Raw genomic sequence first — 14,822 nt, forward strand, 5'->3', positions numbered from 1 at the left:
TGATCAGGATGATATACCTGTTTTCCCATCTACACCAGTACAGAGTTCAGTGGGGGGTTCTATTATAGCACCACCACCAGATAAGAACCCTGGTCCTATACAGATTCCAGCACAGATGCCAAATGTTATACCTCCTGAGCAAATAGCTCCTAGGAGAAGCAATAGACCTAAAGTCCTTGCAAAACATAAGAATACTGAATATGAACAGATTGCCTCAGGTCCGCAAAGTTTACGTTCAACTCCAAATCTAGAGCCAGTACAAACTCCAGAAGCAGATAAAATTCCAGAAGCTCTTTTTGATATCATAGATCATGCTGTCCTCTTAGCTACTCTGGAAGATGTGCAAGATGTTGCTTATGCCACTCGCAGTCCTCGTGATCCTCCAAATTGGGAGGCTGCTAGAAGTGGTCCAGATGAAGACTATTGGAGAGCAGCATTTAAAGAAGAGATTTCTGCATTTATTGAAAATGGAGTTATTGAAGTGGTAAAAATTCCTGAAGGAGTCAAGCCAATAAAATCCAAGGTTATTCCCAACATCAAAACAGATGAGAAAGGGGACATTACTCGTTTCAAAGTCTGTATTGTTGCTAGAGGTGATCTACAGAAGGAAGGTATTGACTATAAGGAAGTTTTTGCTCCAACTGCAAACTTAGAGTCAATCAGAATCCTTTGTGCCTTAGCAGCAAAATATGATCTTGAACTAGATCAAATGGATGTTTCTACTGCTTTTTTGAATGGGGAACTACAGGAACAAGTCTATATGATGGCTCCAGAAGATGCAAATCTCCCTGAAGGATATTGCTGGCTTCTAAAACGTTCAGTTTATGGTCTACACCAAGCTGGACATACTTGGAATCATACTCTTGATACAGCACTGTTAAAACTAGGATTTCATAGGCTTAATGCTGAGACTTGTCTCTATGTCTATCAGAAAGGAAAACAAACTTGTTTCCTACTAGTCTATGTGGATGATCTACTTCTAGCCACAACTACCAAAGAGTTTATGGCACAGATCAAAGAGATATTAAAATCTACATTCAAAATGAGAGATTTAGGTCCAGCCAGATATCTTCTAGGAATTGAAATCACTAGAGATCGCAAACAGCGTCGGATCCGTCTAAGTCAAGCCCAGTATATTAGCAAGGTCTTAGAGCGCTATGGAATGCAGGATACTCAAAATGGTGTCAAAACACCTATGGCTCCAAGACAGCAATTGTCTATTATAGATCCTGAAAATGATGAAACAATCCACAAGAAACAGCTTGTTCAAAATGGACCAATTATGCCATATCAAAGTATTGTGGGGTCTATCATGTATGCAATGCTAGGTACCAGACCTGACTTAGCATATGTTGCTGGAGTTTTGGGTCGTTATAGTGCAAATCCAAAAGCATGCCACTGGGAGGCAGCCAAGAGAGTTCTCAGATATCTGAAGACTACCAAAGATTGGGGTCTGACATATGATGGATCTGATATAGGCATGGATCTAAACTTCATAGGCTACTCAGATGCAGACTGGAATGGTGACAGAGATACTTCAAGGTCAACATCAGGCTATGTATTTCTTTCTGCAAAAGCAGCTATTGGGTGGTCAAGCCGAAGACAAAGTCTTGTAGCTCTATCCTCTACAGAAAGCGAGTTTATTGGACTTAATAATGCTGGACAACATTTAGCATGGCTTAGATCATTCTTTGAAGAAATAGGTCAACCACAACAGGGAGCTACTGAACTACGGTGTGATAATTGTGCAGCTATCATTCTCTCCAAAGATCCTCAATATAGAGCTCGAACACAGCATATAAATCGAAAATATAGTTTTGTCCGAGATGACTTGGTCCGTCATGGAGAGTGTGAAGTTGTTTGGTATCCTACAGAAGATATGGTGGCAGATATTTTCACCAAGTCTCTACCCCATGCTCAGCACTACAAATTCTGTCTAGCTATGGGACTACGGCCTGGGTCGAGTGGGGGTGTCAGGAATTGATGGCGGTCCGCCCCGGCCTCCGGCCCGTAATAGTGATCTCCATAGGAGTTCCAGGAGTGTCAGCAGGTACATTACATTTACATATATACTGACACCTCTTTTCCATTGCCCCTCAGTCTTTGATCCCATATAGCGGGAGACTGAGGGTATGTTACTTTACTTACTTAACTTATATAAATACTTACTGTACTTAGTTACTGCGCTTTCCGCGCATTTACAGGTAGTTAATACAGTCTTTGATCCCATATAGCGGGAGACTGAGGTTACTGCGCTTTCCGCACATTTACAGATTTTGACAGATAACCCCCAGGTACTCGATCGACAATTTCTCGAAGTCGCACTTCTCCTTGCGGAGGTACAGCTTGTGCATTCGGACTCGCCGAAGGACTTCGCGGACGATCTTGCGGTGCTTACAGAGGTCCGAGTGCGCAATAAGGATATCGTCAAGGTAGATCATAACGTCTCCTGAAAGAATGAGATCCTGGAAAATGTCATTCATCATCGTTTGGAACGTCGCGGGGGAGTTCGTCAGGCCGAAATACATCACCAAAGGTTCGAACAACCCTCGGTTAGTCCGAAAGGCCGCCTTCCACTTGTCCCCTTCTTTAATCCGGACATTATTGAAGCCCCAGCGAACATCGAGTTTAGTGAAATAACGGGCACCCTTGAGCCTGTTGATAAGGTCATTAATCAATGGGAGAGGGGGTACCAGTTCTTAATCGTCATTGTGTTGAGGGCGCGGTAGTCCTGGACAAACCGAAGCCCTCCGTCCTTTTTCTTAACGAAGAAGACAGGGGAAGCCATCGGAGATTTCGAAGGGCGGATACGGCCGGTAGCAAGTCCTTCCTCGATGAACTCGTCAAGTTCGCGCTGTTCGAGGGGGGAGATCGGATACACCTTGCAATTAGCGGGCTTCGCGTCGGGAACGAGTTCGATAGCGTGGTCCCAGGCCCTATGCTCTGGTAACGTGTCGAAGGACTCCTTGTCAAAGACGTCTTGGAACTCCTTGGCCCAGTCCGGAATTTCCGAGGGCGGAGGGGCCGAGTTACGGGCGAAGGCCTCTGCAAGGCGTTGGGACACGGTGCTCCCAGCGTGAATCTCCTCGATTGGGCGAAAAGAGGTGTAGAAGATGCGGTCGCCGTCTTCAAGATGCTCGTCGTCGTCGAGATCTGGTGAGGGACTCGGAGGGTCCGAAGGAGCTCCGAGCTCGTCGTCAGCATCATCTGGGCCAGCGATATCGATAGCGCAAACAGTGGGGAAGGCGCCCGCAAGTAGTCGTGATTTAAGGAGTCGGAGCCGCCGAACCTCGGCGCGTTCGGTCCGCTCTTCGTCACGGCAGGTAGAGCAGCTGCGGGGGCAACGACTCATTTTCACCTCCTTTGTTTCCCAGTTGATCTCGGGGTTATGTCTTTTGAGCCAGGAGTACCCGAGTATCAAGTCCTGTTTCCCAAGGTGGGTTACAGCCAGCTGAACACGTTCGGAGTATCTGTTGTATCGTAGAACGAGGTCCGCGATTTGGCGAATAGACCCAGCATCATTGGGGGTGCCGTCGACATTGTAGACCGGTATGGGTACTGAGAGATTTCGGACTGGCACGTTATTTCGGTTGACGTATTCTGGGTTGATAAAGTCCGAAGTGGCTTCGCAGTCGACCAGACCAGAGAGGGAGAGCTTGAGCCCGTTTGCAGTGGACTCAAGTTCGAGAGGAAGGTGGAGCGAGTTAACCCCAGGAGTGGCAGAGATGGTATAGCTGCCAGGTAGCTTTTTCTCCCAGGCAAGTCGGCGAATCCGAACGGGGGCTTCGGAGGGGGCAGAGGGTGCGTCTTTCATTTCAGGCTCGTTGTAGGGCAAGGGAGTTGATTCATCATACAAACAAGTGAAACGATTTATGGACGCGAACGAGGGCACACCAGTCACTCGTCGCGGGGGACAAAATCCTCTGCCGGAGCCTCCGAATGCGCCTCCGCTAAGGCTGCGGTGTCGGACAACCGCGCAAGCAGCTCTCCCAGCATCTTGTCGCCAAGTTGCTGGATTACCTCGTCAAGGATGTCCGTATGGCGAACATCGGCAGGGAGCGGGCAATCCTGAGCCAGGTGATTGGGGTCGCCGTATCTGAAGCAGGCTCGACGAGGGGCGCCCCGAGCCCTAGTACAATCCAACTCCATAGAGACGGGAGCCGGAGGTACCGAGACGGGGGCGCGGGCCGCGGGTGGCGCAGGTGCGGCCACCGGGCGGATGGGGAACGGGGTTGCCGAACGGGCGATAGGGAATGCGCCACGCGGAGCCCCCGAAGGCATCCGCGGGGTTGTCCCTTTGATGAGCTTCGCCCGCACCAAGGCTTCGTATTGGCGGAAAGCCCGAGTGCGCCAGCCCAGATAGTCGCGGAGGTCTGGGGGGTCGTTCGAGGACGTGATGCCGTTGTTGATCAGGGGGTCAAGTCCATGGTGGTACTTGGTCACCTTAACCAACGTGTCTTCGAATCCGGCGAGGTCCATTAGGTCCTCGAAGTCGTCGGTGTATCCGTAGACGTCCCGCGTTCCCATATGATAACCCGCGCTTTCCAACTTGGCAAGCGCGAGGTCCTGCTCGTTCTCCTCAACGAACCGAAGGCAAAACTCAGAGAGGAATAGGTTCCACCGAGGGAAGGGGAAAGGGGTTTTGCTTCCATGACGCTCTGCCCACTGCTGGGCAGGTCCCTCCACCATATAGGACATGGCGTAGCGGACGGCCTTTTCTTCGCTCGGCTCTCCGTTGACCACGAAGGCCTCCGGGGCAAGCCAGGCGTAAGTCTTGACCGCGTATAGGAAGGCGCGGCCGCGTTTGCGATCTCCGTTAAACGCAAACGGGGGGTTTGGTCGTAAGACCAGTTTTGAGGCGACAGTAATGTCACCAAATAACGCATCCGCGTCGGGGGCATTTGGAGATGCCGAAGGCGGTTCAGGAGCTGCCGAAAGTGGTGTGGCAGCGGAAGCCTGGGAAGCAAGGTGGGCGAGGATATTGGTGAGGTTGTCTAGTTTCGCCTCAAGTGCGTCCATGCGCGCATCAGCATCTGGAGCAGCTCCGGTAGACATAGCGGGCGTAAGGACAACAAGAGCAGAGGAGGAGGGGTCAAGTGGCAGGGGCGGTGACGAGGGGGGTACGAACTCGTACTCTGAGCCTGAGTCAGTGCCAAACCTGGCAATCTTGACCGGTTAATCCCGTAGAGAGTTTCTTCTGCTGTAAGGGCAACCCTGGAGACTCCGACGAAAGCCTAGCAGGGGAGGATCCAAAGCATGAATAAAAGCTACGGGAAATACACGGAGGGACCGACCTAGCAGGGGAGGATCCAAAGAGAAGAAACTCTAAGGGTCCACCTGCTAGGGCGCCAACTATATGCTGGTCGTCCGTAACTGCCGACGTAGAGCGCAGAAGGCCTGAGCAGCGTCGCAGGCTCTGTCCCAAGGTGATCGTTGGGAGGGTCTTGACGGATCGGTGATTGTGCGGGCGAAGGAGGCCGTGGACGATGGTCGGGGTGGGTCGGAGCGTCCGAGGGGGTGCCGGTCGGATGCACCTCGGATGCGTTCGGAGGGTCCGAAGGAGGCCGAAGCGGGGGTTCCCCTGACAGGCGCTCGCACGAGAGACTAGGACCTTACGCACTTAATTAGCTTCTCAAACTATACAAACTTGAATAAAGCGAATTGTTGACTAAGTTGTTTCTAAACTTTCTATACTGGAATACTAGAGATTCTTTTTTGATTCCCTTAATTGCAATATCCCCCTAACAAGCCGTATTATATTTGTTATCCTAACTCAAGTAATCAAGTTTTATGCTGAAATATTAAATCTATAAACACATCAACACTGACAGAAATGAATATTTAAGACTATTTACTACAGAAACATATATACTAGGGATTAGTGACCTGGAAAAGCTGATCTAATAGTGAATTTTCATGTGATAAATACAAGTTGAAATCAGTTGGATGATTCTCAATCAAATAGTGCTGATTAAATATTGAATATATTCAGAATATCCCATATATATTATGTCTCCAGGTTTTTTTCTTTCATTTTCTCCTGTTTTATTGCTAGAATAAAGCCTCTTTTGATGAGATTGCTTTATAGTCAGGCTTTTTCTATCCTAGCGGCTGCTGCTCACCACAAAGGCTCACTGTGCGATACTGACTAAGACCCACATCAGGATCAATGGTGGCACCATTGATCTTATGTATATCACAGGCTATTGGAGACAATCAGGGTGACTGGCTCTGAGTCCCAGTTTGATAGATAGAGTCTCACCATTCTTGTGTACCCTTAAATTATTAGGCCTGTGAGTGAAGTGGGTGGAGTTGAGTTAAGTTGTGTAGGCCTGGTAAGACAGTCCCTGTGGTCTGTCTGTCTGGCTGCTAAGTTCAATCAGGTCATCAGGGCCCAATGCATCCTTGCATAAAGAGAAGCAGTACAATAAACAATCTGAGTGATAGATTACTGGGTAAACTATTGTATCTTATATATGTGGCCCTGCTGAGGGGTAATTAGATACCCTAACTCTTCTAGCACTCCCCCAGGCCATCCCTGTCCCTGGCCATGACAGAGATGGTTGTACATCTCTTACATTGAATCCAGATGCTATACCCAACCTCCTGGCACTTCTTCTCAATTCCCTATTGCCCCGAGTTGGGCTCGGCGTTGGGCCTGACCTGCCATGCTCAGTCATGTGCTTTTCACATATTCATTCCATCCCTTCTAAGACATATATTCTCATCATCATGTACTGCATATCCCAAGCCCTCAATGGCCTTAGACTGGCACCAGGACAGGCTAGGTCTTGTTCATGACAGAGAAGTAGTATTGTTGACAAGCTAAGCAAGAAGGTTACATGATACAATATTGTGCCTTTTATATATTGTTCTGCTCAGGGGTGATCAGACACTCTTAAATTTATGACAATTAAAATGCTAATAACAGAGTATTGTTTGTTAGCACATAGAGATCTGCGCAGGTGACGAGTGAGCACATGGGCAGTATTATGATCTATGATGTACTATGTGTCTATATATAAGTGGCCTGGTGGAGACAGCTTCTCCACCAGTTGTACCCCCTCTACGGCGTCCCACGTGATTGCTGCTAGGCTCTTGGCAACAGATCTTTAACATTGTTAAATATTATCTACATATCTATATATCTGAATCACATCAGCCAGGAAATTTATAAGAGTACATACTTATATATATTATCATCATCATTTAATTGCTATATCATTATGTCTATCTAATCTCAAGCCATTGAAGACTTAGTATATACTCATGATCGGAATATGGGAGGTCAAGGTTAGAGAGAAGCTCATCTTTATGGTTACATACTAAGATTTTTCCTTATGTTTCCATCTTTACCATCTACTTATATTTGATAAACTGATAGAATAATATATGTCAGACCGAGGCTCGAAATGAGTCAGAACCCATCTCCTCATTTACGCAAATTTGTATGACTCATTGTTTGCATCTATTTGTTTTTCACAGGTAACGTGACGAATTACCAGTCTCGGGACCTTACTAGCGTAAGGTGACAAACTAAAGTCAGTTTGTGAATAAGCAAAACTGACAAATCAGTTTGTAAATATATCAAGTCTCTATACAGTAATGAGGCCGAAATGGCTCGATAGACGTGAGGCCGAAATGGCTCGATAGACGTGACAGAGTCAACCTTAAATTCTGGATGTTCTTCTCTTCTCTCAGTCGCGTACATCAGGAATATCACCCACTGATTAGTAGTCAGCACTTATGATCAGCAGCAACAGACTACACACAACACTCTATCAGTTATTGTACTGTTGTCACAACTACAAACAGGCCAAATATAAATATCTATAACCCATAGCATCCACACAGCAAAATAAAAAAAAAGGGAGCAACAACTTATGGGCTTAGCCATTTTCTCAACTTTCGCCGTAACCTCCAAATTCGCTATCTTCTTCTTCAGCAGGAGCAGCCGCAGTTTTCCGTCGCGAACTCGCCCGGGTTCCCTTGTTCGTGGTATTGGCAGCAGACGGTTTCCGCTTCTTCTTGTCAGCGGGAGAGGGCAGGTCGATTTTCGAGCTTGGGGTGCGTATTCGTCTAGAAAGGCGTCAATTATAGGGCGAAGTGCAAGAGGAAAACATGCTTCGTCCCACTGCTCCTTCTTGGTGGAGTACTTGGGCGGTCCTGGATGGGTAACTCGGGCTCCCTATCGATGTTGCTCAGTTGTAGAGCGCAGATTCACAAAAGACGCTCACTCAGTGGCCGGAGGAGCCTTGGACCTAGATGCTCTCGTCGGCCGTCGGGACGGCCCAGCCGATTCAGTCCTTAATCGCGGTCACGTGAGATCGAAGCATTCAAAACGAGATGTACTCAGGTTCTGGTGGAGCTTTAGAGCGCGATGCTCTGGACCTGGCCTTCTTCGCGGGAGGTTCAGCTGCTTCCTCGTCCTCCTGTTCGGAGGCTTGCCTACAAGATGCGTTGACCAACACCAATAAACATAAGGAAACCACATACTCGACCTCTTCCAATGGTGCGGCTTTTGCTCTTGACTTCGACCTAGCGGTTGATTTGGAGCGCCCATTCGTTTTGGCACTGGGGGCAGACACTAGCTCATCCTCGGATTCACTAGGTTTAGCGCGAAGTAAGTAGAGCAAATTACCATGACACAACAATACGCACACTTTTGATTTCGTCCGCCCACCACCACGCGTGCTACGCCGATTCGAACCTGCAGAAATGGTCCTGGAAACATTATAGATGCAATCCAGAGACAAAATCAACATACCCTTGTTCTGCGGACTTGCCGGAAACAGACTTTCCATTGGGCGGTGCCTTGCCCTTGCTTTTGGAAGCTTTTGGCAGTGGAGAGGGACTTGGGGGTCGCTCGTCTTCAGTTTCGTCCTCGTCCTCATTGTCGGCAGGTCTGGCATAATCGATCAGTGAATGCGTTTACAAGAAAAGCAAACGCACTCAGGCTCCTTCTTCGTAGATACCGATCTTCCACGTCTGGGTGGTGCCTTAGCCTGGCTTTTGACAGCTTTCGGCGGGGGTGAAGGACTCGGGGGTTGTTCCTCCTCTTGATCCTCATCAACGGGTCTCGTACAATAAATTAGTGAAAGTGACAGCACGACAAAACAAACACACTCCGGCTCCTTCTTCCCAGATGTCGATCTTCCGCGTTTGGCGGGGGCCTTGCCTTTGCTCTTGAGGAATTTCGGTGGCGGAGTAGGACTGGGAGGCTGTTCGACCTCCTCGTCTTCATCGTCTTCAGCGAGTGGGGGAGAAGGCGATTTGGAACCAGAAAGTTTGGATAACGGAGCAGCGGTTGGAGAAGGATCAGAATGTTCGGACTTTTCCTCCTCTTCGTTGTCATCTTCCGATTCTTGTCTGCGAGCATTGATTAAATCTTGGGAATATATGTCAAGGGAGACACCGACTCGCTCTCGCTCGCTGCCTTGGATTTGGATTGTCCTCGGAGCTTGACCGGTTTTGGAGGGGCCTTTCCTTTGCCTTTGCGGGATTTCGTTGGAAGTGGAGAACTAGAGAATCAATATGAGGAGCAGTCAAGATTTTGAGTTGTAGTCACGCACCCTGGGGTTTCTGGTCGAGCATCTCGGCTGTAACATCAGATATTCGTCAGCGCACAGTAACACGGAGACATGGAGGACCACGCACGCGTCGGGTATATCGATTCCGATGAAATTATATAACTCCTGCATCTCCGGTGTCTCCCACTCACTCCAATCAATCTCTCCGAGGAGCTCCCCATATGTTCCCACAAACTTGTTCTTGAATCGACTAATTGCTTTGTCAAGAGCGGGATCGTCGAAGGGGCATTGCTAGGTTAAAACAGAAATCAGTCAGACGAACCGGATCAGGTCAAAGAAGACCACCTTTTGGATATGTTGGACGAGTACACTGAGCTTCACCATCAGTGGTGTAGGGAGTGTGCCTTCGATATTGAGGTTGTTCAGTAGCGCGCAGAGCACCTCCTGGTCTTCGCTTCTCCTATCTGAGTCATATAACGCGAGAAGGATATCTGATGCTAATTGAGCGTGGGCCTTTTGTGGATATTCGTCGTTTGCGACTCTGTCATGAACCAATTCAGGAGGGAGAAGACCAAGCAATGTGGAACAAACGCTGGCGCTGCCTTCCTTGCGTCCGTCCAGTCGATCACAAGCAATCCGAATTGCTGAGGTGATACAATTGGATGCTCTGGTTCTTCCCCCAGGTCCTCGTTCATCTTCGTGACTTCGTCGAATGCAGACATGAATATCTGATGAAGTTTTGTCAGCGAAACCTTCTGTGTTCATCGAAACTGACTGATTGTAAGCGAGTCTGATTCAGTGCCGAAGAGTAGCAATAGACGGAAAAGAAGTACGACAAACATTGTCGCAGTTCAGAGTTGCCTGCGGTATACGGCGACACGTAGGCAAGAAGCAAACCCTTGAGAGTCTGGGGAAACATAAACAAAATATGGAGTTAATGGAGCACGTCCCAAACCTGTGGATCCTCAGCGAGCCCAGAAAGCAAAAGCTTCGCAAGACCGGCGCAGAGTAATGCTTGCACAGCGGGCGAGTCCTCCGCCTCCAACGTGCTTGTAAGAAAAGTTAATATGGCTTGACCCTGACACCAGTCAGGCAATGAATGATGGCTGGAGCAGAAGACTCACGTCTTCGACCCTTGCCCATAATTGTTGGTCATACATAACCATCAAATCAAATACAATCTTCAGCAAGTTCAGTTTGAGCTGTTCCGGAGCATTTTGAATCTGGCTGAGGAAGAGTTGAAGCGATTTAACCGCGATGCCCTGGCTGATTAGACACCAGAAAGACACACAAATGTTGACTGGCACCTTCGCAATCAAGCAACATAGCCCGAGCGCAACAAGTCCCTTCTCACGAATACCAACTTCTTTGCGCCGGACAGCAGGGATTACAAGATCGGTGAGGACACCCTCCAAAGTTGAATTGTCCTCAAAGTCCTATGAAAAAGGTTAGTATACTATCCCAGCATTTGTGATGACATACACCATGGACACGTTCAAGCATGTTAATACATACTTCAAGGCAACGCATATCGGTCATATCCGCACGCATAGCCTCGTTGGGTGACATCTCCTCACGAGTTTTGTCCCGACGAAGGGATCGCTCCCGCCGAATTGACGATTGGGTTGTGTCAGCTTGATTGAAGTCGGGCTAGCAAATTAGTTTGCAAATGCATCAGTCAATGAACGATGGGACTTGCCTCTATTTCACCCTCCTCCGGTTCTCGGAGATCCATGATGATCTCGACAACAACACGAATAAGCTCCCGTTCCGATGGTAGAATTTCCTTCAAAACATCCAAGCAACGGGGAATCAATCCCGGAGGCAACTGCGGGTGAGCCAGCATCGCTCCTACAGCGGTGTGAGCGGGGGGCAATCACGATTCGTGGGACTGACTCGTAACCGTGTACACCTTTCTGCGACCAATCTCATCACCATAGTCTAGCTTGACGGCCATACGAAGCAGTTCGCTGATGATGACCTCCCGTTTGGCAAGTTCTTCCTCAACACTGTCGTCGAGCTCTGTCTCTGGATCGTCGCCAGCAAGAGCACGAGCTACCTCGGCGTCTTCGAGGATGGCAAGGAGTTGGTTATATACTTCTTGCATGTTGAACGCGAATGCGGTTACAACAGGAAGCGACGCAGCTTCAATACGGTCCTCACGTGACCCTGAAAGACAATGCTCAAGGAAGACGCGCGCCAGAACGGCCGATTCCGGGGTCAGGTTTGTCCAGTAATCCTCTAGAAGGAGTTAATTGGTAGTGCACAGAAAGCAGATGCGTTACCAGAAAACGTAAAGACGTCGAAAAATTCCGGGCGTGTGGTCAAGAGCGAAAGGACGGCGTCGACTGCTACAGCCTCGCCAGGACCAACTACATCGAAAAGATTGAGGAAAGCGATTAGGGCCGCCATGATACCACCATCGTCGCCTTCCCAAGGCAAATCATCTTGAGCCCTAGCTGGGTCTGCTAAGACAAGTTCAAACCAGGCAAAGACCATTTTGCCGGCTGCCAGGCGCACAGCTGGTTCTCGATCCCCAAGGCCAGATTGAACAAGTTGTTCGCGTTGGGAGATCGTAAGGAGACGTGGATGCTCAAGGCGAGGTTGAAACACGGAGGCGTAGACAAGCTTGCGCAAGAGAGGATCAACGTCGAGAGTCCGCGTAAGGAGGGTGGGTAGAGTGGTAGATGTAAGGGGGAGATGCAATAAGGCTGCTCGCCGTACATCGCTACTCCAAAGTCAGGGAACAATATAACGATAGTGGACAGGAAACACACGCGGCTGGGTCATAGACAACAACGTCAAGAATGATCTCGAGAATCGTCCTTTCTCCTTCCTGGAGTTCATTGGGGTCTTCACTCCCAATGAGACGCGCAAGAGCAGAGACAGCTTGGGCTCTTATTGTAGATTCCTTGTCGCATGTCGCACGCTCAATTAAACTTTCGCGAAGAGAGACATAAGTCTCTTCACTGGAAGGAATGAGCAGTCGAATGGGGCATCAGGCAGGATACGCACTCGACTTCGCCCAAGTACATAATCATCTCCGCAACGAGATGCACAGCCTGATAGCGGACAACCTTATTCTTCGCTAAAAAGCCTTGCACAATCCACTCTAAGATGGCTGAAACGAATACGGAGGCCAGTGAGTCTTCCTCGGTGCCTCCGGTAGAAATCGACTCAGCAGGGTTATCTGCCTGCTTCTTGGTCGTGTCCTCTTGCGCTAATGTGTACGAGTCAGAGAATCAGAGCACGACCAACTTCATTCTCACATACCCTTTTCATTGACGAATCGTACGTAGTGCGAAATGAACTTGATGACTCTCTCGACAGTCGGAGGACCCTTCTTGATAATGATAACGCGTCCAACCATGTCGAGGAAGGTGGCAACGAAGGCGGACTGGTCGCCGTGGGCGGAACGTTTCTTGGAAGTCCCTTGGTTTGCAGCACCGGTATGGATCTTGTACAACGCGACGCAGTTCTTGCGGTGATTTGCAATAGATGTTTGCGCCTGCTCGAATATGGACGCCACGGACGCATAGAGCGTGTCGGGGTCAGGCATGATGATGTTGACGCGAAGGGAGATGTCACGTGTGACGTGCTGCTGATTCATCACATCTGAACCAAACAAGAACAACTAACTACCTACATAGTACGACAACCACTGCACAACCTCCCGTCTGAAGCCTCAATTCAAGAGTCACTCATTGAATCTCATATCATCCGGAACGCTGTAATTTGACGGGCGCATCCCTCACAAGTCCACAACCCGACGGGTACTTATGCCTGGAGAGTGAAGACCTGGCATTAATATTGGACTGGCACAACAATTTGTCTTTTTTTATTTGCTACCTACTCAAACACTACACACTTTCAACCAAATACAATCTCTCCACGCAGCGTACATAAGCACAACAAAGCTTTGGCCTTCGGGACTGCCTGCAGTCCACGGTTTCGTGTCTTTCCACCACAGTGGGTTCACAGCGGGGGTAGCTGTGCCGTTGCTTGTGATGTGTTGGTTTTTGGCAAGCGCACCGCGAAGGCCGTCCGCAAAAGGAAGGTAAGTCTTGGCGGGGAAAGCCTTGGGGGCGAGGACAACCATGCGATAGACAACGCTTGCAAGCATCGAGCTCCCCGATATTTCGCCGAACCCGAGGCCGCTGTCGTTCGTGTCGTCGAGGTAGTTTCGCAGGAGGCCATCGGCAGCTGGCGGGGAAAGACGAGCGCCATCAACGATTTCCTTTATCCAGCCAGTGAGGTCCTGGACAGCGGCTGCTTTCCATGTCGCATTGGCTGTAATGGGGGCTTTTGTGATGGTCGCAAGCACTCGGGCCATGCCCGCAGCTGCCCAAGCATTTCCTGTGCTCCAGAAGCCAGCGTCAGCGCTTTCTGGGCCAACAATATGCCGCCATTTCGTGTTAGAAACCGAGGCGTTGACGAGCGGGGCGGGTGAAGTCGAGTTGGTCCCCAGCAGCAGCACTTCGCGGTAGAGTCCGCTTTGGCGGTAGGCGGTCTCAAGGAGAGTGAGGTTGTTGGTGTCTGCGCCCAAGTAGGCGATGAACGGGGGCGCCATGTACATAAAGTCAGCCCATAGCTCAGGCACGCTTGCTCGATGCGATATGGCGCCGTTTGGCCACCTAGGGGAGGCAGAAAGAATGTAGTTGATCTCCTTTTGGCACGCGTCTTTGTACCCGTCGAGTGTCTTGGCCAACATCACCGCAGAAACCCCCAAGCTCGCAGGGTCTCCGACAGACCCGTCTCCGTTGGAAAGGCCGTTCTGGCCCCCCAGCGAAATGTGCGCTTGCGCGTAGGAAAGCGCGGGAATGGTGGATGCATTGAGGATCGGAACGGGAAATGGGTTGGGTCCAAAAACAGAGTAAGCCGGATTGTGGGTTTCCAAAAGCATTTGGGCGGCGGTCCCGTATTCCCAGGAGTGGGTCGGTAAGGCTTGCGCCAGTGTGGCTACAGCGGCGATATTGAAGCCAGGATCGAATGGAAAAGGATTTTGCAACGCGCGTGAACTCGCGTTGGTAAGCACCGTGCCAACCCCAGCGGAAATGAAGTGAAGGAGCCCTGCTACGGAGGGGGAAGAAGACATAGCGGGTACGGGGACTGCGGAGCAAAGAGAAGGGGGGGGCTGAAGAACGTGGTCGGTCTCCGTTTTATCATGATGCTGGATTGCATTGCGGTGATGTCGACTTCTTTGATGATTTGTTGACTTGTAGCAGCCGTGTCAAGGCCTGTCCAGGTACTTACAAGGCGAGAAAAGTGCCTGTTGTTGACAATGACGTAGCC

The 14,822-nt window shown here is 49.6% G+C and overlaps 2 protein-coding genes across 2 annotated transcripts; both read right to left on the reverse strand.

Annotated features, from left to right (window-relative positions):
* Positions 1–7,901: 7,901 nt before the first annotated feature.
* On the reverse strand, positions 7,902–13,140 carry MIND_00170500 (uncharacterized protein; the record flags this gene model as incomplete). Its single annotated transcript, XM_037358626.1, has 23 exons — positions 7,902–8,079; positions 8,238–8,306; positions 8,353–8,448; positions 8,497–8,607; positions 8,662–8,724; positions 8,768–8,905; positions 8,953–9,078; positions 9,127–9,369; positions 9,420–9,521; positions 9,573–9,599; positions 9,658–9,821; positions 9,876–10,071; positions 10,122–10,258; positions 10,306–10,437; positions 10,486–10,608; positions 10,655–10,966; positions 11,013–11,180; positions 11,218–11,381; positions 11,427–11,771; positions 11,816–12,258; positions 12,308–12,499; positions 12,546–12,750; positions 12,804–13,140. The coding sequence occupies 23 exons, from the start codon at positions 13,138–13,140 to the stop codon at positions 7,902–7,904; spliced, it is 4,071 nt and encodes a 1,356-aa protein (XP_037226536.1).
* A 243-nt stretch (positions 13,141–13,383) lies between these two features.
* On the reverse strand, positions 13,384–14,625 carry MIND_00170600 (uncharacterized protein; the record flags this gene model as incomplete). Its single annotated transcript, XM_037358627.1, has 1 exon — positions 13,384–14,625. The coding sequence occupies one exon, from the start codon at positions 14,623–14,625 to the stop codon at positions 13,384–13,386; it is 1,242 nt and encodes a 413-aa protein (XP_037226537.1).
* Positions 14,626–14,822: the final 197 nt, after the last annotated feature.

The sequence above is a fragment of the Mycena indigotica genome, assembly GCF_014461135.1.
Source record: "Mycena indigotica strain 171206Taipei chromosome Unknown Mind.scaff0001, whole genome shotgun sequence".
Taxonomy (NCBI): Eukaryota; Fungi; Basidiomycota; class Agaricomycetes; order Agaricales; family Mycenaceae; genus Mycena; species Mycena indigotica.